The sequence below is a fragment of the Aptenodytes patagonicus genome, chromosome Z (genome assembly GCF_965638725.1).
Source record: "Aptenodytes patagonicus chromosome Z, bAptPat1.pri.cur, whole genome shotgun sequence".
In the NCBI taxonomy this organism is placed as follows: Eukaryota; Metazoa; Chordata; class Aves; order Sphenisciformes; family Spheniscidae; genus Aptenodytes; species Aptenodytes patagonicus.
Window position 1 is genome coordinate 19781447 of NC_134982.1, and position 17799 is coordinate 19799245.

The window sequence follows — 17799 nt, forward strand, 5'->3', positions numbered from 1 at the left end:
AAATAAAATCATACGCAATAGTATTAGCTAGATTATCCCATTCTCATCTAGAACAACTGCTGAGAGCATACAGTTCTGAAGTGACCTGCTTCTGTATGTCACATTCCATTTGTGGGGCATTTGGCTGTCTTTAAGTGGCTTTTATGAAGTACTACAAACATAAATGAATAGATAGCTCTTGAATACATTTTTTCATAGCTGCCCAACAACCGAGGCTTACTAGCCAAATAGCTTAATTGACTTTTGTGAGCCATTATAAACCAAGATGTAGTTTTCCAGTAACACTTTAAAGGATTCTTTTTTGTACTATAGTTTAGTTCAATAGTTTACAGTTCAGGTGTTTGAGGGCATTAAATAAGAAATAAGTTGCCTTTATTTATATGCCATGTTTTACAGGCCTTGCTATTACCTGAGATTATTGGAATAAGTATTACTTAAGCCTTTAAGTGCAGTCAAATAGAAAGACTAAATCAAGAGGAAAGGATAGGGATGAAATGCAGGACCATGCTATGCCATAAACCAGTTTGCAAACACAGAGGAATCTTTACTCATTTTTTTTGTTTAATTTTACATGACTCAAAGGCTCTTGTTCAAAATGCATAAACTTCCCTAAGACAGAGGTGGGTTGTGGAACATTGGTTTCATTCCTCACAGTTTTGGAATTAAGCCCTTTGACTTTTGTTGTTCTTACTATAAAGAGAGCACAGTTTTTAGTTATTGTCTAGTTGTGTGAATGCCTGAATGTGCATGTGTGGGGAGAAGTTTGACATTTAGAAAGCAGAAACTGAGCAAGTGTGTCACCTGTGTATTTTCTCTTTACTCCCTACGTAACTTTTCCCTCTTCCTTTTTAACTTTATTAGGCTTTCTGACTAGATAATGTCAAATTCAGTTGATATAGGCTGTGCAGCATTTCTAGTAGTATTTGCCTTTTGGCTGACTTGCCTACAAGAGGTTTCCACTGGTTCGTGGGGAACCTGCTGTTCTCAGATTGTGATCTGAGGTTAATTTCTAAGATTAGGTCTTCTGGTTTGGAGAGTAGCATGTAATGGAATTGCTGATCAGCAACTGTACAGGTGGCAGTAGTTCAGACCTTCTGTCACCTAACTGCAGTTGGACATCTTATAAATTATCTATTCTATTGCTGTAAAAGTAGCACACCAGATCTCTTTTCATAATGAGTTTTATGATTTCTACTACAAAAATTTTTAAATAATTTGGGGTCATTTTATTCTTAATGTGTTAAACCCCTCTCTCAAAAGTGTTTCTAGTCTGCTGTAATCTGGGAGAGACCACTGGCATACTGCAAATCACATTCATATGGGGGTCTAGAAGCACTGGTATGACTTTGTTCAGAAGTTTAGTTGCAAATAATGACTGAGTTTACATCCAAGTACATTGAGAAACAGTCTGGTATCAACCTGGGACTTGCAGAGAACTGTTTCAGGATGTGCAGCCCTTGCTTGCTGGTGTGCTGACTTGAACCCAAGCTAGCTCTGTGTATTTTTGCCTGAACTATTCCTCCGCTCAAGCTGTTTTCATTGTGTGTATGCTTGTGCCATGCATGTATCCATCTAATTAATGCTTCCACAAGGCATAGCGCTCAAAAGCATGGTGGAGACACCTGTGTAGCTCTGCAGGAGTAGGCTGAGCCTGCCTGTGCTTACTGCCTCTGGCTGTTGCGGAGCCTTCTGAAGGGTTGTGCTGGTCTGTGTTGCGTGCCCGGTGGTGTCAGCTCAATTAGCGGGCTAGAGAGCAGCTCAAACAGGCCCTGTTTGAGTCAGGGGCAGTGCAGGCTTGGCACTAAGTCAGAGCTAACCTTCCTCATTCCTTGTTGAACCTGGGAAAGCTGTTTAAATGAGGTAAACTGATGGTGGGCAACTCAAGCCGTGTCTTAACAGAGCTGACTTTTGTCCTGGGGACTTAACTGTTGAGTGCCAGGAGTGGCCATAGTGCTCTGGTCCTACGGTAGTTCTGGAAGGACTACGGCTGTGTTTGCATAGTGCTGTGGTTCAGGTGATACCTTGGTTGTCTGTAGATACATCAGTAGCATTTTCCTATCTGTGGGATGATTAAAATAGAACCTAAAATAACTAAAATCTGATTGTTTTCTCCTTAACAAAGTATTTACTACTTGAAAACTTAATTCATTTAATATTTCTAAAGGCAGGCGAACTTAACATTTAGCTTTGAACATGCACACTGTTACAAGCCACAAGTCAAACGCTTTAAAGTTATTTTCGTGTTTATTCAGTACATTTATATGACTGTTGCTTCTTTTCACAATGGAGACTTGCCTCACAGAAAAGCACAATCAGTTCCTGCCCTGTTTTCCAAACACACACCTGGAAAATATATGTATATTTTGCATATGAATTTTTTAGCAAGTAGAAACAGTGTTTATGTATTTCTATTTCAATTTTGATTTTTTTGCCACTTAATACAGAAATTTCAGTAGTTTACATTAAATAAATTGGTATTCCTTTCATCCATTCAGAAACATAATTTACTGTGTTTATAATTTAACATCATTTTGTAGGCAAAGGAAAAATTACGATGTGCCCATATTGTCTGAGAATGTAACTGTTTATAAATGGGGAACTTGGCTTTTCCTCCAAACCCAAAAGTTACTCATGCAGTTCATACTACAAAATAGAACTACATAGTCTCCACAGGCAGTGTTTGGCATTATATTCCATATTTTGTTTATCTTGGGATGTAATAAGAATAGTAAATGTATCCTGGTAAAAATAAAATACCATTGACTGTTAAGTTTTTATCACTTTAATTACAATAGTGAATCTAATACCAAGGAAGTATTATCCCACTCTATTTAAAGTTCACCTCTCACAAGTTCAACTTTACAAGCTGTCTTTATAAAAATGCATTATATTGGGGCTGAATACTGTGATCTGTACTATATTTGACATCGTATAACAGGCAATCACTAATGTCTGTGTTTTATATGAGAGAACATTACACTGATTTGTTTTTAGTCTACTTAATTGCAGTGTGTGACCAGGTAGTGTTTCCAGTGTTTCTTTTTGTTCAGAATTTAATGTCTTTATGGTGGCTGTACACTGTGAAGCTTATATTATTCCTGATAAATGCCATAATATTAAAAAAGGTTGGTTTTCTAAGAGTGATTATCCGTTCAATGTATTGAATGGTTCGTCATGGCTTCTGCATATATGTATATTCACACCTACTGGTGCCCTGGTCATTCAGTATCAGAATACTTAAAACACCATTTAGACTTCTTAATGAGTGCCTTCATTTTTCATGAGGAACATGAGGTTTTCTTCAAGACTTTGTTTCATCTCTATGTTGTGTTCTGATTACCTTCTTTAACATATCTCCAACAGTTGACCAAAAGGGGGTGCTAATAGATCAAACAGTCAGATGTGTGGCATAAAGAGGTTAAGGGGCCTTTTTTTGTGCAATGAATTAAATCTCAGCTACTGAATTAGATCAGGTAAATACAAGGTTTTGCATCTGGGTGTTGTGTAACATGCAGGTCACAGCATTGCTCTTTGTGGAAGGCAAATTCATGCCTTGTAAATATGGCTGCTTCTCACCTTCCACTAGGCTTGTGGGGGATTCTTTGTGACATTTCCAGAGGCTCTGTGGCAGGCATTCTCTTCTGTAAGACTTCCATATATTTTTCTGTTTATGCAGTTAAAAAACAAAAGCATATAGGGGTTAAGCACAGGTTATTTAGCAGGTATTTAAGAAGCTCAAATTTATTGAATTTTAGAGACTGAATGCAGATACTCAAAACTGCCAAGGTAAATGTTCAAGTCAGATGCCTTAATATCCTTCATCCTGATATCACAAAAGACTTTAGCTTTCCATTTTTTTACTGTTTGGTTTCTCAGTTCAGCAGAACTGGTTAATGGCATCAACAGAGCCGGGGCCTCTAATGTAAGAAGGGAAGAGGAGACATAAGTATGTCCCCTGAAACAAGGAACTGCTATGTCTTTATCCCACAGTAGAATAAGATGGTTGAGAGACTTGATACTGGTGTGAATATTGTAATGAAGACTGGAGTACTTCCAATGGCTTCTCAATGGACCCCTCCATTTGTGTACCAGAGACGTGGAACCCATTTGTGACTTTGCTGGAACAGCAGGTGACAGTGGAAGGGGAGTACATGCTTCTCATGGGAGACTTGTGGTTAGATGATCACAGCATTTGTTTTTCCAGGATATGTGATACCTATAGAAATTTTTGAACTCTACAAATTCACATTTTCACTAGTAGTTATCATTAATTCATTCCGTGTTACTGAGCTAATGTAAGAGTATTTTTACAAGTATTTAATAAGAAGACTGTGTAGTGTAGTCTTTGCAAAATTTCTACTCCTCTCTCTACGCAGTATAAAGGACATTTAGATTTACTATGAGACTCTAAAATAACAAATTATAGCCATAACCCAGTCTAGATGCAACGTTCAGGTCTATAATGTCTCGCTAAAGAACTGTACACTGTGGAAGAAAAAGTGACCTTAACCTTTTTTAAATTCCTAACACCGAAACCCAGAAATACCATTAAAGTGTATTGTTTTATAGCAGATATTAAAGCAGAGTTCATGCTGAAGCTGGACCACAATCAGATTGATGGTAAAGACAAAATTGTATTATACAAAGTTACATTTTAAGTGAACTTTAGAAATGAGTATAATGAAATTATAATAAATGATAGAAATGATTAAATGATAATAGTGTAAAATGATGATACAGGATCATGTAGATCAAGTTTAAGGAATTTAAATGCACAACACAATGGCATGGGGTGGGAAGAAAATACCACTTTCATAATTGCAAACCAAATGACAATTTGAGTGGTGGTCTCTGTAGCCAAAGGAGCTGCTATTTGTTCATGCCAAGTTATCCATGTTTGTGGAAACACAAAGACACCTCCGTATTTGTGCGACAGACTAACATGTAGAGAACAAAGAAGGAATCTTCCATTAAGAGAGTGACTAGGAGATTTGAGAGAGGGAATATACTTGGGGAGGAGGACTGTGATGCCAGATGCATCTGAAGGAAGAGGCCCAGAAAGACAAACTTCAGCAAGAGGAGAATTTTGCTGTCTGAGTCCCTGTGGACTAAGCGTGGCATCTTCAGCAGCCATACAGCCAAGCCTCCTTGATGAAAGAAAAACTTTTTAGGGACTAGAAGACCTTGTGAAGGATTGGTTATAATCCAAGAAGCTGCAGATTGGATTAGCCACATACATTAATGTGGGATACTGTGGGGAAGTATCTGCAAGATCATAAAGGACATGGCTGACTTTTTTTTATGAACCTTAATTTTACTTTTGTCTACGTAATTTTGAAGGGTTTTTCTTTTAAAAGGCTAACTATTCTAATAAACTCAGGCTTTTACATTTAAAAGCTTGTTTGTTCACCACTATGGAGCTCTCTATAAGAAAAATGTTTGGGCAGATCCACAATGGAGCTGTGGCCAGCTTGGAGTCTCGTCACACTTTGTTTATTAGGTAGTAACTGAAGGAAGTTTGTCTGATCTGTGTTTTGAATGGGACATTAATGAGCCTAGAAGGACATTAATGAGCCTAGAAGATAGCAGGGTTTACTGTTGCTAGCTATTACGTGTAAAACCTTCTGTATAGTTTCTGAACTTTAGAATTATATTTCTGGTCTATTTATTATTATTTAAAGTATTCTGTGTACAGTAATTTTAAATCAGAGTTTGATTAGTCTTGGAACAGGGTAAGAAATGGAACTTCCTGCTCTTAAGGCCTCATCCCAAGATGTTTCAACGGGGGGGGGGGGGGGAAGAAAGCATAAGCAGTCAAAAAGAAGCAAAACAGGATAATGTGGACCCATATTTCTTACAAAGAGAAAGTAAGAAAGCAGATTACCTTTCTGGAGGTCAGTAATAGAAGAAAGGAGGCGAATCTTGTGAGAATGGAACTGTAAAAAGTATGGTTTATACCTTTGCAAGTTTATCTGTCACAAAAGCTACCTAAAGGTCAAGGTGGATGTGGGCAGAGGCATGTATTAATTGGGAATTTTGTGCGAATTACTTTACTGTTGAGGACAGAATAAAAGGTTTTAATTGAGTGGTCACTTAAGTGATTTAGATTGCATATTCATTTGATTTGAAGGTAAAATAAGTGTTGTAAAGTTTATACAATTTCTAAGGGGAAACTTCAGTGATGAAATAATACTTGTCGCTGTGGGAGTTTGAAAAGAGAGGATTGTGTGAAAAAGGTCTGTTTCCTGGTTATCTCCTCAGTTAAGTGCCTGACATTAGGAACAAACTTGCAATGAAACCTGTTGAAAATTAAACAAGCGCTCTGGGAATCAAGTAACACTTGTTATTAACTTCTAAATAATAGTATTTCAGATCACATGGTATTTCAGAGTTGTTGGTATTTCTAAGCTCCAGGTTACTTTCCTATGAGAGATGCAACAAATGGAAATATCAACAGCCTGTCACCTTTAAAGCAATACTCGTGTTTTATATATTTTTACACAGAGGGACCTCCATGGACTTATGGTTCACATTCCTAGTCTAGTACAAATGCCAGTTTTCAACCACTTTTCAAATAGGAAGTTCTTAAGGAAAGTATGTTCTTTCCAACTCATTGCAGTCCAGGGACGGGCAGAAGGCTGGGCATTTTAAGAAATGTACAAGGTTGCAAATTCCAGTAACAGCTGGGCTTTTTCCAGAATGGTGTAGTCAAGAGAAATGGCTTTGAAAAATGATGAAGAGGAGCAGAAGTTGACTTAGGTTAGTAAACAGTCTGTCTGCTTTTGTAGATGAAGAGCTAAAACATTATGGAGAGCTGTAAGGTGTGATGTCTCTGTCAACTGGGATAAATTGCAAGGCATCTTGTACAAAAAAATCAGCTCCCTCTGTATGCAGTGTAGAGGCATCTCAGAGAAACATTCTGCCCATCTTTAATCTGAAGGGATTTTTACCCTGCTCTTGCCTATTAACTGTAATGGTATGAAATCTCTTTAATTTTTTTTCCTGCAAATACAGAAATTTCCAAAATGAGCACCGATCTGAGTAAAAATGATGTCAAATGACATAATGCTGAGTGGAAATAATTTTGGAAGGGCATGACATTTATACTTTTCAAAGCTGATTAATGCTTTTCCAAATTAAAACAAAACAAAACAAATTCAAACTGAATTGTGCTAAATTGTGTTCCAAATTGCATTTATATTACAAGATCAATATTACATACTGATTCTGATCAATCTTATTACTTAAATCCTGGCATACTCAAATCTTTACATATTCATCGGACCTTTCCACAGAGCAAGGTTCAGAGAACTTCTTGGTTCATAGTTCAGATTATTTTCTATCCAGAAAGGACCAATTTGATTGCATAATCCAATGTCCTTTGGCCATATATTAAGTAGTGTAGTGAACACTGTATCACATGAAGTTCTAGAATACCTGCAGAATACTACTTTGACACTAAAATTCCTGGAGTGGGGGAGAAAATAATTTTCATATTACAATGTTTTTGCCTTGTTTAAGGTTGGAAATTTTGCTGCTTCAGCTACTCTACTACTGGAACTAAAGTGTAATGCTGCTGTTCTGAAGGCTTTTAGGATAACTTCTCTCTTGGTGTGTTTTTGAATAAGAACCATCTAAGAACCATTTCTTGTAGCATACTGCAGTATCTGTCTATTCTGTTTTTATGATGTATTGTTTTACATGTACAAATTAAAAAATGACAGCTGTGTTGATCCAGAAGCTCTCTGGGACACAGATTTTGGGCTAACAGAGTAGTTATCATTTCGATGTTTATGAAATTCTTGTGCTCCCTTGCACTTGAAAACTTCATCTTGTTCTTCAAAGTACCCTTCCAGACAGATTTTTGTCATTTTAAATAGCAATAGATGTGTCTGTCCATGTCATAAAGTTAGGTGATTCTGTAAACTTTGTGCTTTGAGTTTGTTTTTCGTGATGTCGAGATTTTTTGAAGTTGTTATTGGTAAATGGAAGGTAATTTAGTAGAGTGTAATCTGTGTTAGCAGTATTGACTTGTGGGAATCTGCATTTCGAATATTATTGAACTGAACTTTGTTCCAGTTGCTTAGTTTTATAAGATTTTTGTGGCTTTATAGTCACTAATTTCAAATTCCTTTCTAGTGTAGGTTTTACCCCCTAAAAACTTTACCATGATAATATTGTCTGAAAATTGAATGCTTGTTTAGTTAATTTGTTAAACTCAGTGCAGATAGATTAATTAAATGATCAAGTTCATATCTTCAAAATGCATTCTCACCAGAATCGACAAAAATTTAGGGAGGGATTTGAGATTAGATGACATGGTAGATGCATGTGTTATGGAGGCTGTTCCCCCAGTTAGGTCTGCCATGTTCCCATGGCTTGGTAGAATGCCATAGAAGATATGCTCTTTTAATTCTACAGGTTTTGAATGATTGTGTGCAAGTTATCTGGTCCTGAGACACCTTTCACATTATTGACTATTTAACAGTTATAGTTTATGTGGGGAGGGGTTAGTTTGGATAGTATTGCAGATCTTCTGAAAGTCTTGGAATTTGGCTTTAAAAACTGTGGTGTTTTTAAAGGCACTTATGGATGGTTTCCTCAAAAATTGGGTAAACATTACCAATAGCATTAAATTACTAGAAGTATGGTTGTAAGTATCCCATAGGCAAAATCTCAAAGTTCATTTGCATCTGCAAGCATGTCTGGCTTCCCAAAATTAGGTAATCTGAAAAACAGTTGAAATGGAAGTGACTTAGTGCCTCTTACTGTTCAGTTGTCTATATTCTTGCATTTTTGTGCCTCATTTGTTTAAAATGACCTTAATTAAATGTGAAACACACTGTTAGCTCAGAGAATTGGGCTTTTTGGCTTGTTTCACTTGCTGTTGCATTATTTTGCCAAAAGATGATTTGTAGTCAAAGGGCCCAATCCTGACATTAGTGACATAATGCAAATTAAGGGCAAATTTTACTTCTTAATTCAGTGATGTGGAATTGGGTTCTGTGTTTCCATCTGTACCTTACAGGTTTAGTAGTTACGCAAGAAGATTAATCATATTTCTTGGAAACGAATAAGCTGACCCATACTGATTTAGAAATGAAGCAAAATAGTTGTGAGCTTTGCCCACTCAAAACCAGAAAATTTTGTTTGAATTATTAGCTTAGGGTTTGTTTTGTTTTTTTTTTGTGGTTTTTGTTTTTTTTTTAATTTGTTAATATTCTGTTGTTAAAGTGTAGAACTGGAGCTTTACCATTACAAATAGATTTAGGATTTTTTTCCTCTGATGCCATAATTTTAAGGATCAGAGTTGCAGAATGCTTGCAGCAGCCTTGTATTTTTCTGTCTGTTCGTGACAAACCAGCTACTGTACATTCATATAGAGCAGTACAGTCCTTGCCACTGGCAGTCTGTCTGTGACAGAGAGCCTGTAGGCTGACATAAAGTGCAGCCTGTTGTGAACTGCTAAGTGGGAGTCTGCCAAAAACTCAGCAGACAGAACTAATTGGGGAGAAAAAGGATTTTTGTGCCCTCATCTCTCCCTCTTCAATTTTTTTTACAAGACGGATATTGTTAAAGTAACTTGTTTATGTAAGATTTGTCTGCCTCTATTTTCTCATTGCATGAATCATTTTTTAACTTCAAGTCTTGCACCGCAGGTCACTGAGCACTTCCACATGGCGGCTGGCACAGGACCAAACTCGAGACACGCAACTCATCACAGTTGATGAAAAATTGGTAAGGGTTTTCTACTGCATACTGCTATGATACAGCCTTCAGGGTTATTTCTGCACAATAGGCATTCACTATGGTATTCTGCGTTCTTCTAGGAAAGCCGTATAAATGTGAACTACAAAGCAACAATCCTTCATACATTTTTAAGAGGGGAACATTAGTAAAATATAAGTTTGTGAAGGAAATATGGCATTCAAAGTGTTAAGCAATATTAAAATTATGAGTACCTTGTTTATTATTATTATATTATGGCCAAGGACTAGTATGAGCTGTAATTTATAACAAGTTTGTTTGAAATCTGGGTATATTTTCTGTGTAGTGAAATTATACAGAATTTGCTGGCTTCCTGAAATTATCTTCATTAGGACCTATATTACTAAAGAAACTGTATAAAGAAGGATCATGCAAGATTATTGTTACTATGCACATATACTCTAGCTTTTGAATATGCATGAAGGTTAGATTACAACTAGGAACAAATGCATAACATTCTTCTGCTAATCAGTAGCAGATCAGAAATTTGGCAATCTTTTCTTGTAAGTTCTTCCATAATGTGTGGTCTGTTACTCTAGATGCAACCTGACACTTATGTTTATATTATTCAATAGTATAATTTTTTTAAGACTTCTGGGGGGAATGTGTCACAGCAGAAGCATGCTTTTAATTCGTTTTCATATTGCTTTCGAATCTTAAGGAAAAAAAATTATTCCCATCATATGTACCAGACAGTTCATATTGTATGTACTTTCTTGTATCTCTGAAGCTATATTAACTACTTAAGAAATATTTGGGATTTGTATTTATAAATCGAACATTTGTAATGAAAACTACAGGCTGTTGGAAAAAAAAACACACCTACTTTAACAACTCTTTAGGGCTTTTTTTTTGAATGCTTTGTAATATAAATGTAGCAATAATAATTACAGGTAAAAAAAATCAGTTATTTTGTAAACATTTTTCTGAATTTAAAAAGTAATAGTATAATTTTAGGTTTAAAAATTAGGCAAAAAATAATACTGTAATCTAGTGAACATTATTATCTTGCTAATCTAGTTGCATAACATGGGATTCAGGAAATTTCATTTAATGTACAAGAGTTCATGAGTCAGTATGTAAATAAGATTCACCAACTCAATAGACCTACATTTCCCTAAACGAATTATGAATTACATTTGATTATTGTAGCACTGCTCTTTAACATTAAAAAAAAAAACAAACAACTAAATAGAGTTTTTATAATGCCTGAATTTATAGTATCACATTTCCCTATTGTGACCTCAGGTGTTGGATACATAGATCTGAGAGACTACAGTGTGAAGACAGACCCACAAAATAAATACTCTTCTATCTTCCATTTTGCATTTAAATGTACATTATCCTAAGTTAGGGTTGTACCTTATCCTGTCTAGCTATGAGAGTTTATACTTCCAGTTGAGTTAAAGTGATACTAATTTGAAATACAACTATTCTGTTCTCTTAGTGTTCGTGTAAATGAATTGTAAGTGAAGTGGTTATTTCTAATGTCATTATATGTTCTCATCAGGTTGAAGATGCTCATATCATAGTTGCTGGATTTTTTTTTGAGATCTCATAGTAGCAGCCATTGAATAATTTTGTTTAATTTTGATACATATAATGTATCTAAATGATTATTTTATCCTCAGTTCTTTCAAGTATTAGGTTAAATGTCAAGACTGAATAGTATTTTCCTACAATATTGTGCATGTAGGTGCACATTCTAGATGCACAAATGTTTGGGGTTTTTTTCCAGATTATTGTAGGGCCTGAAACAAAATGGTAGAAAATTAGAATATTACTTTTAAATTTTCATTTGTAGATTTAGTTAAGTTTTTGGAGAAGTTTCCATAATGCCATAAAATATCCAATAATTGATGTTCTATTAATGGGCAAAAATTTATATCCTGTTAGCAAAGAAAATCTTCACAGAGAGGTTTGATGTGGTTTTCAACTCTTTCAGGATTAGGAGTTCTCTAGACACCTGTTAAACCTCATGGAAAGTAGAGTACTGTATTAACTTATTTTAGGTTGTTGCAGTGTATTTCCTAATTTTAAGTAGGATTAATTACAACCCATTAAAACTAATTTAACACATCTATGTGTGTTAAATGTGTATAATATAGTGTGTATAGTATAACATGAATTTTCTGGTTTTTAAATAATATTGCTAAGCATAATAAAACTATTATTTTCATGAAAGTTGTAATTAAACTGTATTCCAGAAGTTGATGCTTAACTTTTAATTAAGAAACACCTGTTCTCTCGTGTCACTGCCAGATACATGCATCTTATTGTTAGAAATCATTAAATCATATTTTGATGGATTTGTTGGCTTTGTCATACTTCCCCCACCCGCCCGCCAAAGCCTGGCATCACCTTATGGGTGGTTTTTACGTGCATATCAGAAAGAAGCAGCAAGAACAGGTGGAAAATGGGATATGGTTATCCTTGTTTGCCTTACTCCTCTTGTAACTTTTATTGAAACTGAACTCTTGTGTGAGTTGATGTTTACAAGGCTAGTAGAGTAACACTGTGGTTATTGAAAACTTTTAATTGCATGTTGTAGTTGAAGTAATCTGTCTATTTCCAGTACTTTTGTAGGCCTTGTATTCCTATGTGTATATGCATGTGCTAGAACTTGATCAACAGGGATTCCTTTGAATTATCTAGAGTCCCATTTGGTTCTGTAAGTGCTAAAATATTCCTTGTCTTGGGAAACACAAATGAAATAGAAGGGGGAAGAGCATCCTGACATTGAATTATTAAGCAGTAGTCGGTCACCTTCTTACTGCAGCCCAGCACGTGTTGACTACAACAGAAAAATGAGTTCTAATGAAATAGTAGAAAATACAGTAGTTTAGACCACATTCATTTTTCATATTAGAAAAAAGTGGGACTCTTAAATGTAAAAGGAGTTAAAATGCACAGCTTGTATAGAACACATCCAAGAAATGATATCTTTGTCTCCGTTACTAGCTGTTTTCAGTGACTATTGAATAAAATAACTTTTAATGAACAGTTAAATCCAAAGAAAATAACATACAAAATGAACAAAGCTTAACAGAAATATAGTTCTTGCATCACATTGTGAATCTCTAGCCACCAATTAGGTCATATTCCAAGAGTCTGGACAAATAGCTGCGTGAAAAGTAGTCTCTCAAGACCCTGCTTGCATTAGGAAATTTGGGCTATAGAGGACAAAGGCTGTCGGCAGCAAATCTCCCTCAGGTAATGTTCCAAATGATTTAACTGTTTGTGCGTATGCAGTAACATAGCTTCCATCATCATTATAAAAAGCTTTAGTGGTTTTGCCTAAAATGGGCGTTTAAACTGTTTTAAATTACTGTGATTTGTTTCAATCGTTGTAAGTAGGGTGCATCAATACTGTTTGTTGTACCTAAAAGTTGTCCAGTTCAGCATGTGTGCTTTAAGCAGGCTTCCCAGTCAGTGCTGGTAACACTGCATTGTCGGTGTTTAGCCTGGAGTTTCTACAGGCTAGGAACTTTTGTGAAAGTTGCTGTCTGTAATTGGAAGGTACCCCAAAATATTTGCCAATAAAAGGACTTTTGCAGTGGTTAAATGGTACCAATATTGCAAGAACGTTTCAGAATTAGAACAACTGCCAGAAAATACCCTTTGCATCTCTAAAGCAGAATATTCCACTGATAATGTATATGCTGTAGCTCAAAGCAAAAATTACTGCAAGAGCAGTTGCGGGGTTTGGTCACTGGGGAGATGCTAGAAACATTGTGGAACTGTGGTTAAGAATCAGCTATTAGTTGCAGCCATCTCACAGATGTTTTTGTTCTGTATCAGGCCAAGATGAAATAGGATGAATTGCTACGCAGAGTTAAGCGTTCAAGAGCAGTGCTATCAAGTACAGTTGAAATGGTATTAAAGTAGTTTTTGCAGCATTGTGAGAACATGTAGGGACAGACTCTATTACAAGCATGATGGGCTAACTGCAAAGATGCTACTGACATTTCAGCACCTGTCCTGAAATTGTTTTGTTTTGTCTATACTGTTAATTAAGCTTTTTTTCAGTAATGGTTCAGAAGTCTCAGTACTGAACCTCAGCAGAGGGCCAGTTTCCTTCAGATTGTAGACAAACTCTACATAACTCACTAAAGATAACTTGCATACACAAAATTGGGCGCAGAAAATCTGAACCCCTTTTTGAGGATGAGCAGTTCATATTTTTCAGATGATGTTCAAGAGGAGCAATAAATGCTGTATAGTGCAGCAGCCTAGGCCAAAGCAGATTAATAAGTGGATAGGGGATGAGGGAAAGGCTGTGGATATTGTTTACCTGGGCTTCAGTAAAGCCTTTGACACCGTTTCCCCCAGCGTTCTCCTGGAGGAACTGGCTGCTCATGGCTTGGGTGGGCATACTCTTCACTGGGTAAAAAACTGGCTGGGTGGCCGGGCCCAAAGAATTGTGGTGAATGGAGTTAAATCCAGTTGGTGGCTGGTCACAAGTGGTGTTCCCCAGGCCTCGGTATTGGGGCCAGTTCTGTTTAATATCTTTATCAATGATCTGGACAAGGGGATCGAGTGCACCCTTAGTAAGTTTGCAGGTGACACCAAGTTGGACGGGAGTGTTGATCTGCTTGAGGGTAGGAAGGCTCTACGGAGGGATCTGGACAGGCTGGATCGATGGGCTGAGGCCACCTGTATGAGGTTCAACAAGGCTAAATGGTGGGTCCTGCACTTGGGTCACAACAACCTAACGAACCAGCGCATGCAATGCTACAGGCTTGGGGAAGAGTGGCTGGAAAGCTGCCTGTCGGAAAAGGACCTGGGGGTGCTGGTTGACAGCCGGCTGAACATGAGCCGGCAGTGTGCCCGGGCGGCCAAGAAGGCCAATGGCATCCTGGCCTGTATCAGAACTAGTGTGGCCAGCAGGAGTAGGGAAGTGATCGTGCCCCTGTACTCGGCACTGGTGAGGCCACACCTCGAATGCTGTGTTCAGTTTTGGGCCCCTCACTACAAGAAGGACATTGAGGTGCTGGAGTGTGTCCAAAGAAGAGCGACGAAGCTGGTGAAGGGTCTGGAGCACAAGTCTTATGAGGAGCAGTTGAGGGTGGTTTAGCCTGGAGAAGAGGAGGCTGAGGGGAGACCTTATCGCTCTCTACAACTCCCTGAAAGGAGGTTGTAGCAAGGTGGGTGTTGGTCTCTTCTCCCAAGTAGCAAGTGATAGGACAAGAGGAAGTGGGGTGGATATTAGGAAAAATTTCTTCACCGAAAGGGTTGTCAAGCATTGGAACAGGCTGCCCAGGGAAGTGGTTGAGTCCCCATCCCTGGAGGTATTTAAAAGATGAGTAGATGTGGCACTTAGGGACATGGTTTCGTGGTGGACTTGGCAGCGTTAGGTTTATGGTTGGACTTGATGATCTTAAGGGTCTTTTCCAACCTAAATGATACTATGATTCTAATAACTATGGTGAAATCAGTATCAATCTCAGGAGTTTCCTCTTGGCTGTCCAGAGGTAGCAGTTAGTGTCTGTTGTAAGTGTTTACTACTGGATAATCCAAGAGTAGCAGTATATTAATAGGATTCTCAGAACATGAACCTCTTTAGCAAAAAAGTTGTGGAAAAACTCCAGTTCATTTTTTTCTAGAAGACTGCATTATTAGCAAACATCACACAGTGTTTCCAGGATTGAGTCATAGTTTGTTCACCTTCACCCAAATCCCAACTTTGGCAAGGCTTAGAAATTTAGTGAAATTGTATAATCTTGGTTTGATTAGAGAAGTATAGACTTTACTATGATAAACAGTGATAATACTGCAGCTCAAAATAAAATATACAAACAAGTGAAAAATAGCCTGGAATGATGAAACTTCTTCAGATCTCAATCTGAAAGTCTACAGTGCTGTGAAACAAAGGACATAGCAAATCAAGCTTTAACATGCTTTTTAAAGTGTGATCATTGCTAGCAGCCTTTTCCAAGAACCAAGAGTATATAATGTACTTTACTCTGAAAACCAAAGCAGTGATGTGTTGTAAAATTACGTGCGAGACAGTGTGACATTGCATTTGAAGACTATATAGGAGCTGTTTTTGCAACTCAGTGAAGAGAAACACTTGGCAAAGTATGCATTTATTAACCACAGGCTTACTAGATTTCCTTTTCTTGAAACTACTCTTCAGCCAAGAATTCTCTAAGCATTACCACTGTGTTAGATAACAAGGATATAGTGGATGTTCTATGTTTTGGTTTTTCAAAATGCTGTTAACCCCTTGTGGGTTATTCCTTGAGGGTTAGTTCAAGCTGTTCCCAAAGTAACTTAATGGGATAAAAGAATTTAGAGTAATCTTTTCTTCATTTAATCCACTCTAGCTGCAATATTTATTCAACTGGTTACCATAAAGGATTCAGTTCAGGACATCATTCCTCTTTAGATGAGGAATGTAACTTACAAATTTTTGTGTGCCTTATATGTATGGCTCTGTGATAGGGAGCTGTCATATTCAAAGGGTACAAAGTACCAGGATGGAAATCTGGGGGGGGGGGGGTGTGGGGGGTGTCAGACAGAATTACCCGTTCCCTCCCCCTAGCCCCAAATTTTTCTCTTGTAGGTTGTATTCCTTCTGTTTATTTTTTTCTCTCAATTAGATCAGCAGCTTGCATTTTGCTTCAGAATAATGAAAAAGGAATAAAAATTAATAAACCTGTTCTGTAAAATAGGGTTAATAAAAGTGGTTTTTCCACCCTTTACTTTGCAGATATGTTTTGAGAAACAGTTTCTAGCTTTGGGCAAAATGTTCTTGTATATGAAGTCTGTGGTTTGGAGAAGTACTTTCTTCCCTCACAGTTGTGTCAACTAAACAGGTGACCAGCTTATTTGAACTGTGTTGTACTTGTGATTCAAGATAAAAGTTGTTTGCTCGTGATTTATAAAATATTTAATACAGTGTGTCTTGTCTTCTCATTTCATTTCATATGCAATACTTAGTGTTTTGTTTGCATTCGGTCATCTGCAGTTGTGATGTTTAACACTTGATACTGGTTTCCAGTGTAGAAGGTGTTTAAGGTATAAAACCACATTCTAAATTTATTTCAAAACTGAATGCATTCTTTCAATAACAGTGAAATATTCAAAAGAGAAGACTGTTTGCAAGAAAAAATACATATACATCTACTTTAATAAAAGTGCCTAACTTAAGAGTGGACTTGCATAGAGTTAAATGCTTAAAGGTCTTTACTTTTTGTGGTCACTGATAGTTTATTTGTGACTCTGTGTTTTTGCTGCAAAACATAATCTATTAAAAAGTTCTTTTTCTTTTTTCTTTTTTTTTCCCCAGTGAGGACTAAGAAATACTGCTCTGGGGAGGAAAAAACTGTCTTGGATAACTTTGTCAAAGCAGCTAATGTGAAATTTAATATTTAAAGGTTTTAATGATTTTGGAGATGGTGATAATCCTTCTCACTTCATGTGCAGCACACTGTTCTGCCAGAGCATATATTTATTTCTAAACAGTGATTTTTTTTTTTTGTTTTTAATTTAAATAATTTGGCAGTTTCTTCTTTACAGTTTTGGCTGCTAGTTATTTGGTCTTAGATACAGTACACGCTCAAGTGTAGGTGTGTGTGTAGTTACCAGATTATCTAGCTATGTATGCATTTTCAGTACTGCAAATTCAGTATATTTTGGTGTTTGGCAATTAAATCCCTCTTCAGTTGGAATATTGTAGCTCAATTCAGCCTATACTGCTTGCTACAACTTGTTTTTGTAAGCAGTTGTAGTTCGATGAAGCTTGCGGTGGTTTGGAAAACCTGGTTGGCTGGATACCTATAAAGAGCTTTCTGTAAGAATGTCTGCGGGCAACAAGTTATTCCCCATGATAAAGCAGCTTTCTGTAGCTCTGACAGTGCAAGTAAAGAAATTGGCATCACCTTTAGTTGTCTTCTGAGAGCAATAGATACTGCTGTATTACTAAACTTCAGCTTGAGATAATTTCGTTTTTCAGTTTAGAAAACTACACATTTTGTAAGTAGCCCAGAACCTCATATAAAGTGGTACACAGTTGTATCAATGAGA

The 17799-nt window shown here is 36.9% G+C and overlaps 1 protein-coding gene across 1 annotated transcript in view; it reads left to right on the top strand.

The window, feature by feature from the left end:
* NDUFS4 (NADH:ubiquinone oxidoreductase subunit S4) overlaps positions 1 to 17799 on the top strand; it is a 49765-nt gene that overhangs the window by 11435 nt on the left and 20531 nt on the right. The window contains exon 2 of the mRNA XM_076363045.1: positions 9660 to 9738. Coding sequence (XP_076219160.1) covers positions 9660 to 9738 — 79 coding nt within the window. The remainder of the gene's footprint in view (positions 1 to 9659; positions 9739 to 17799) is intronic.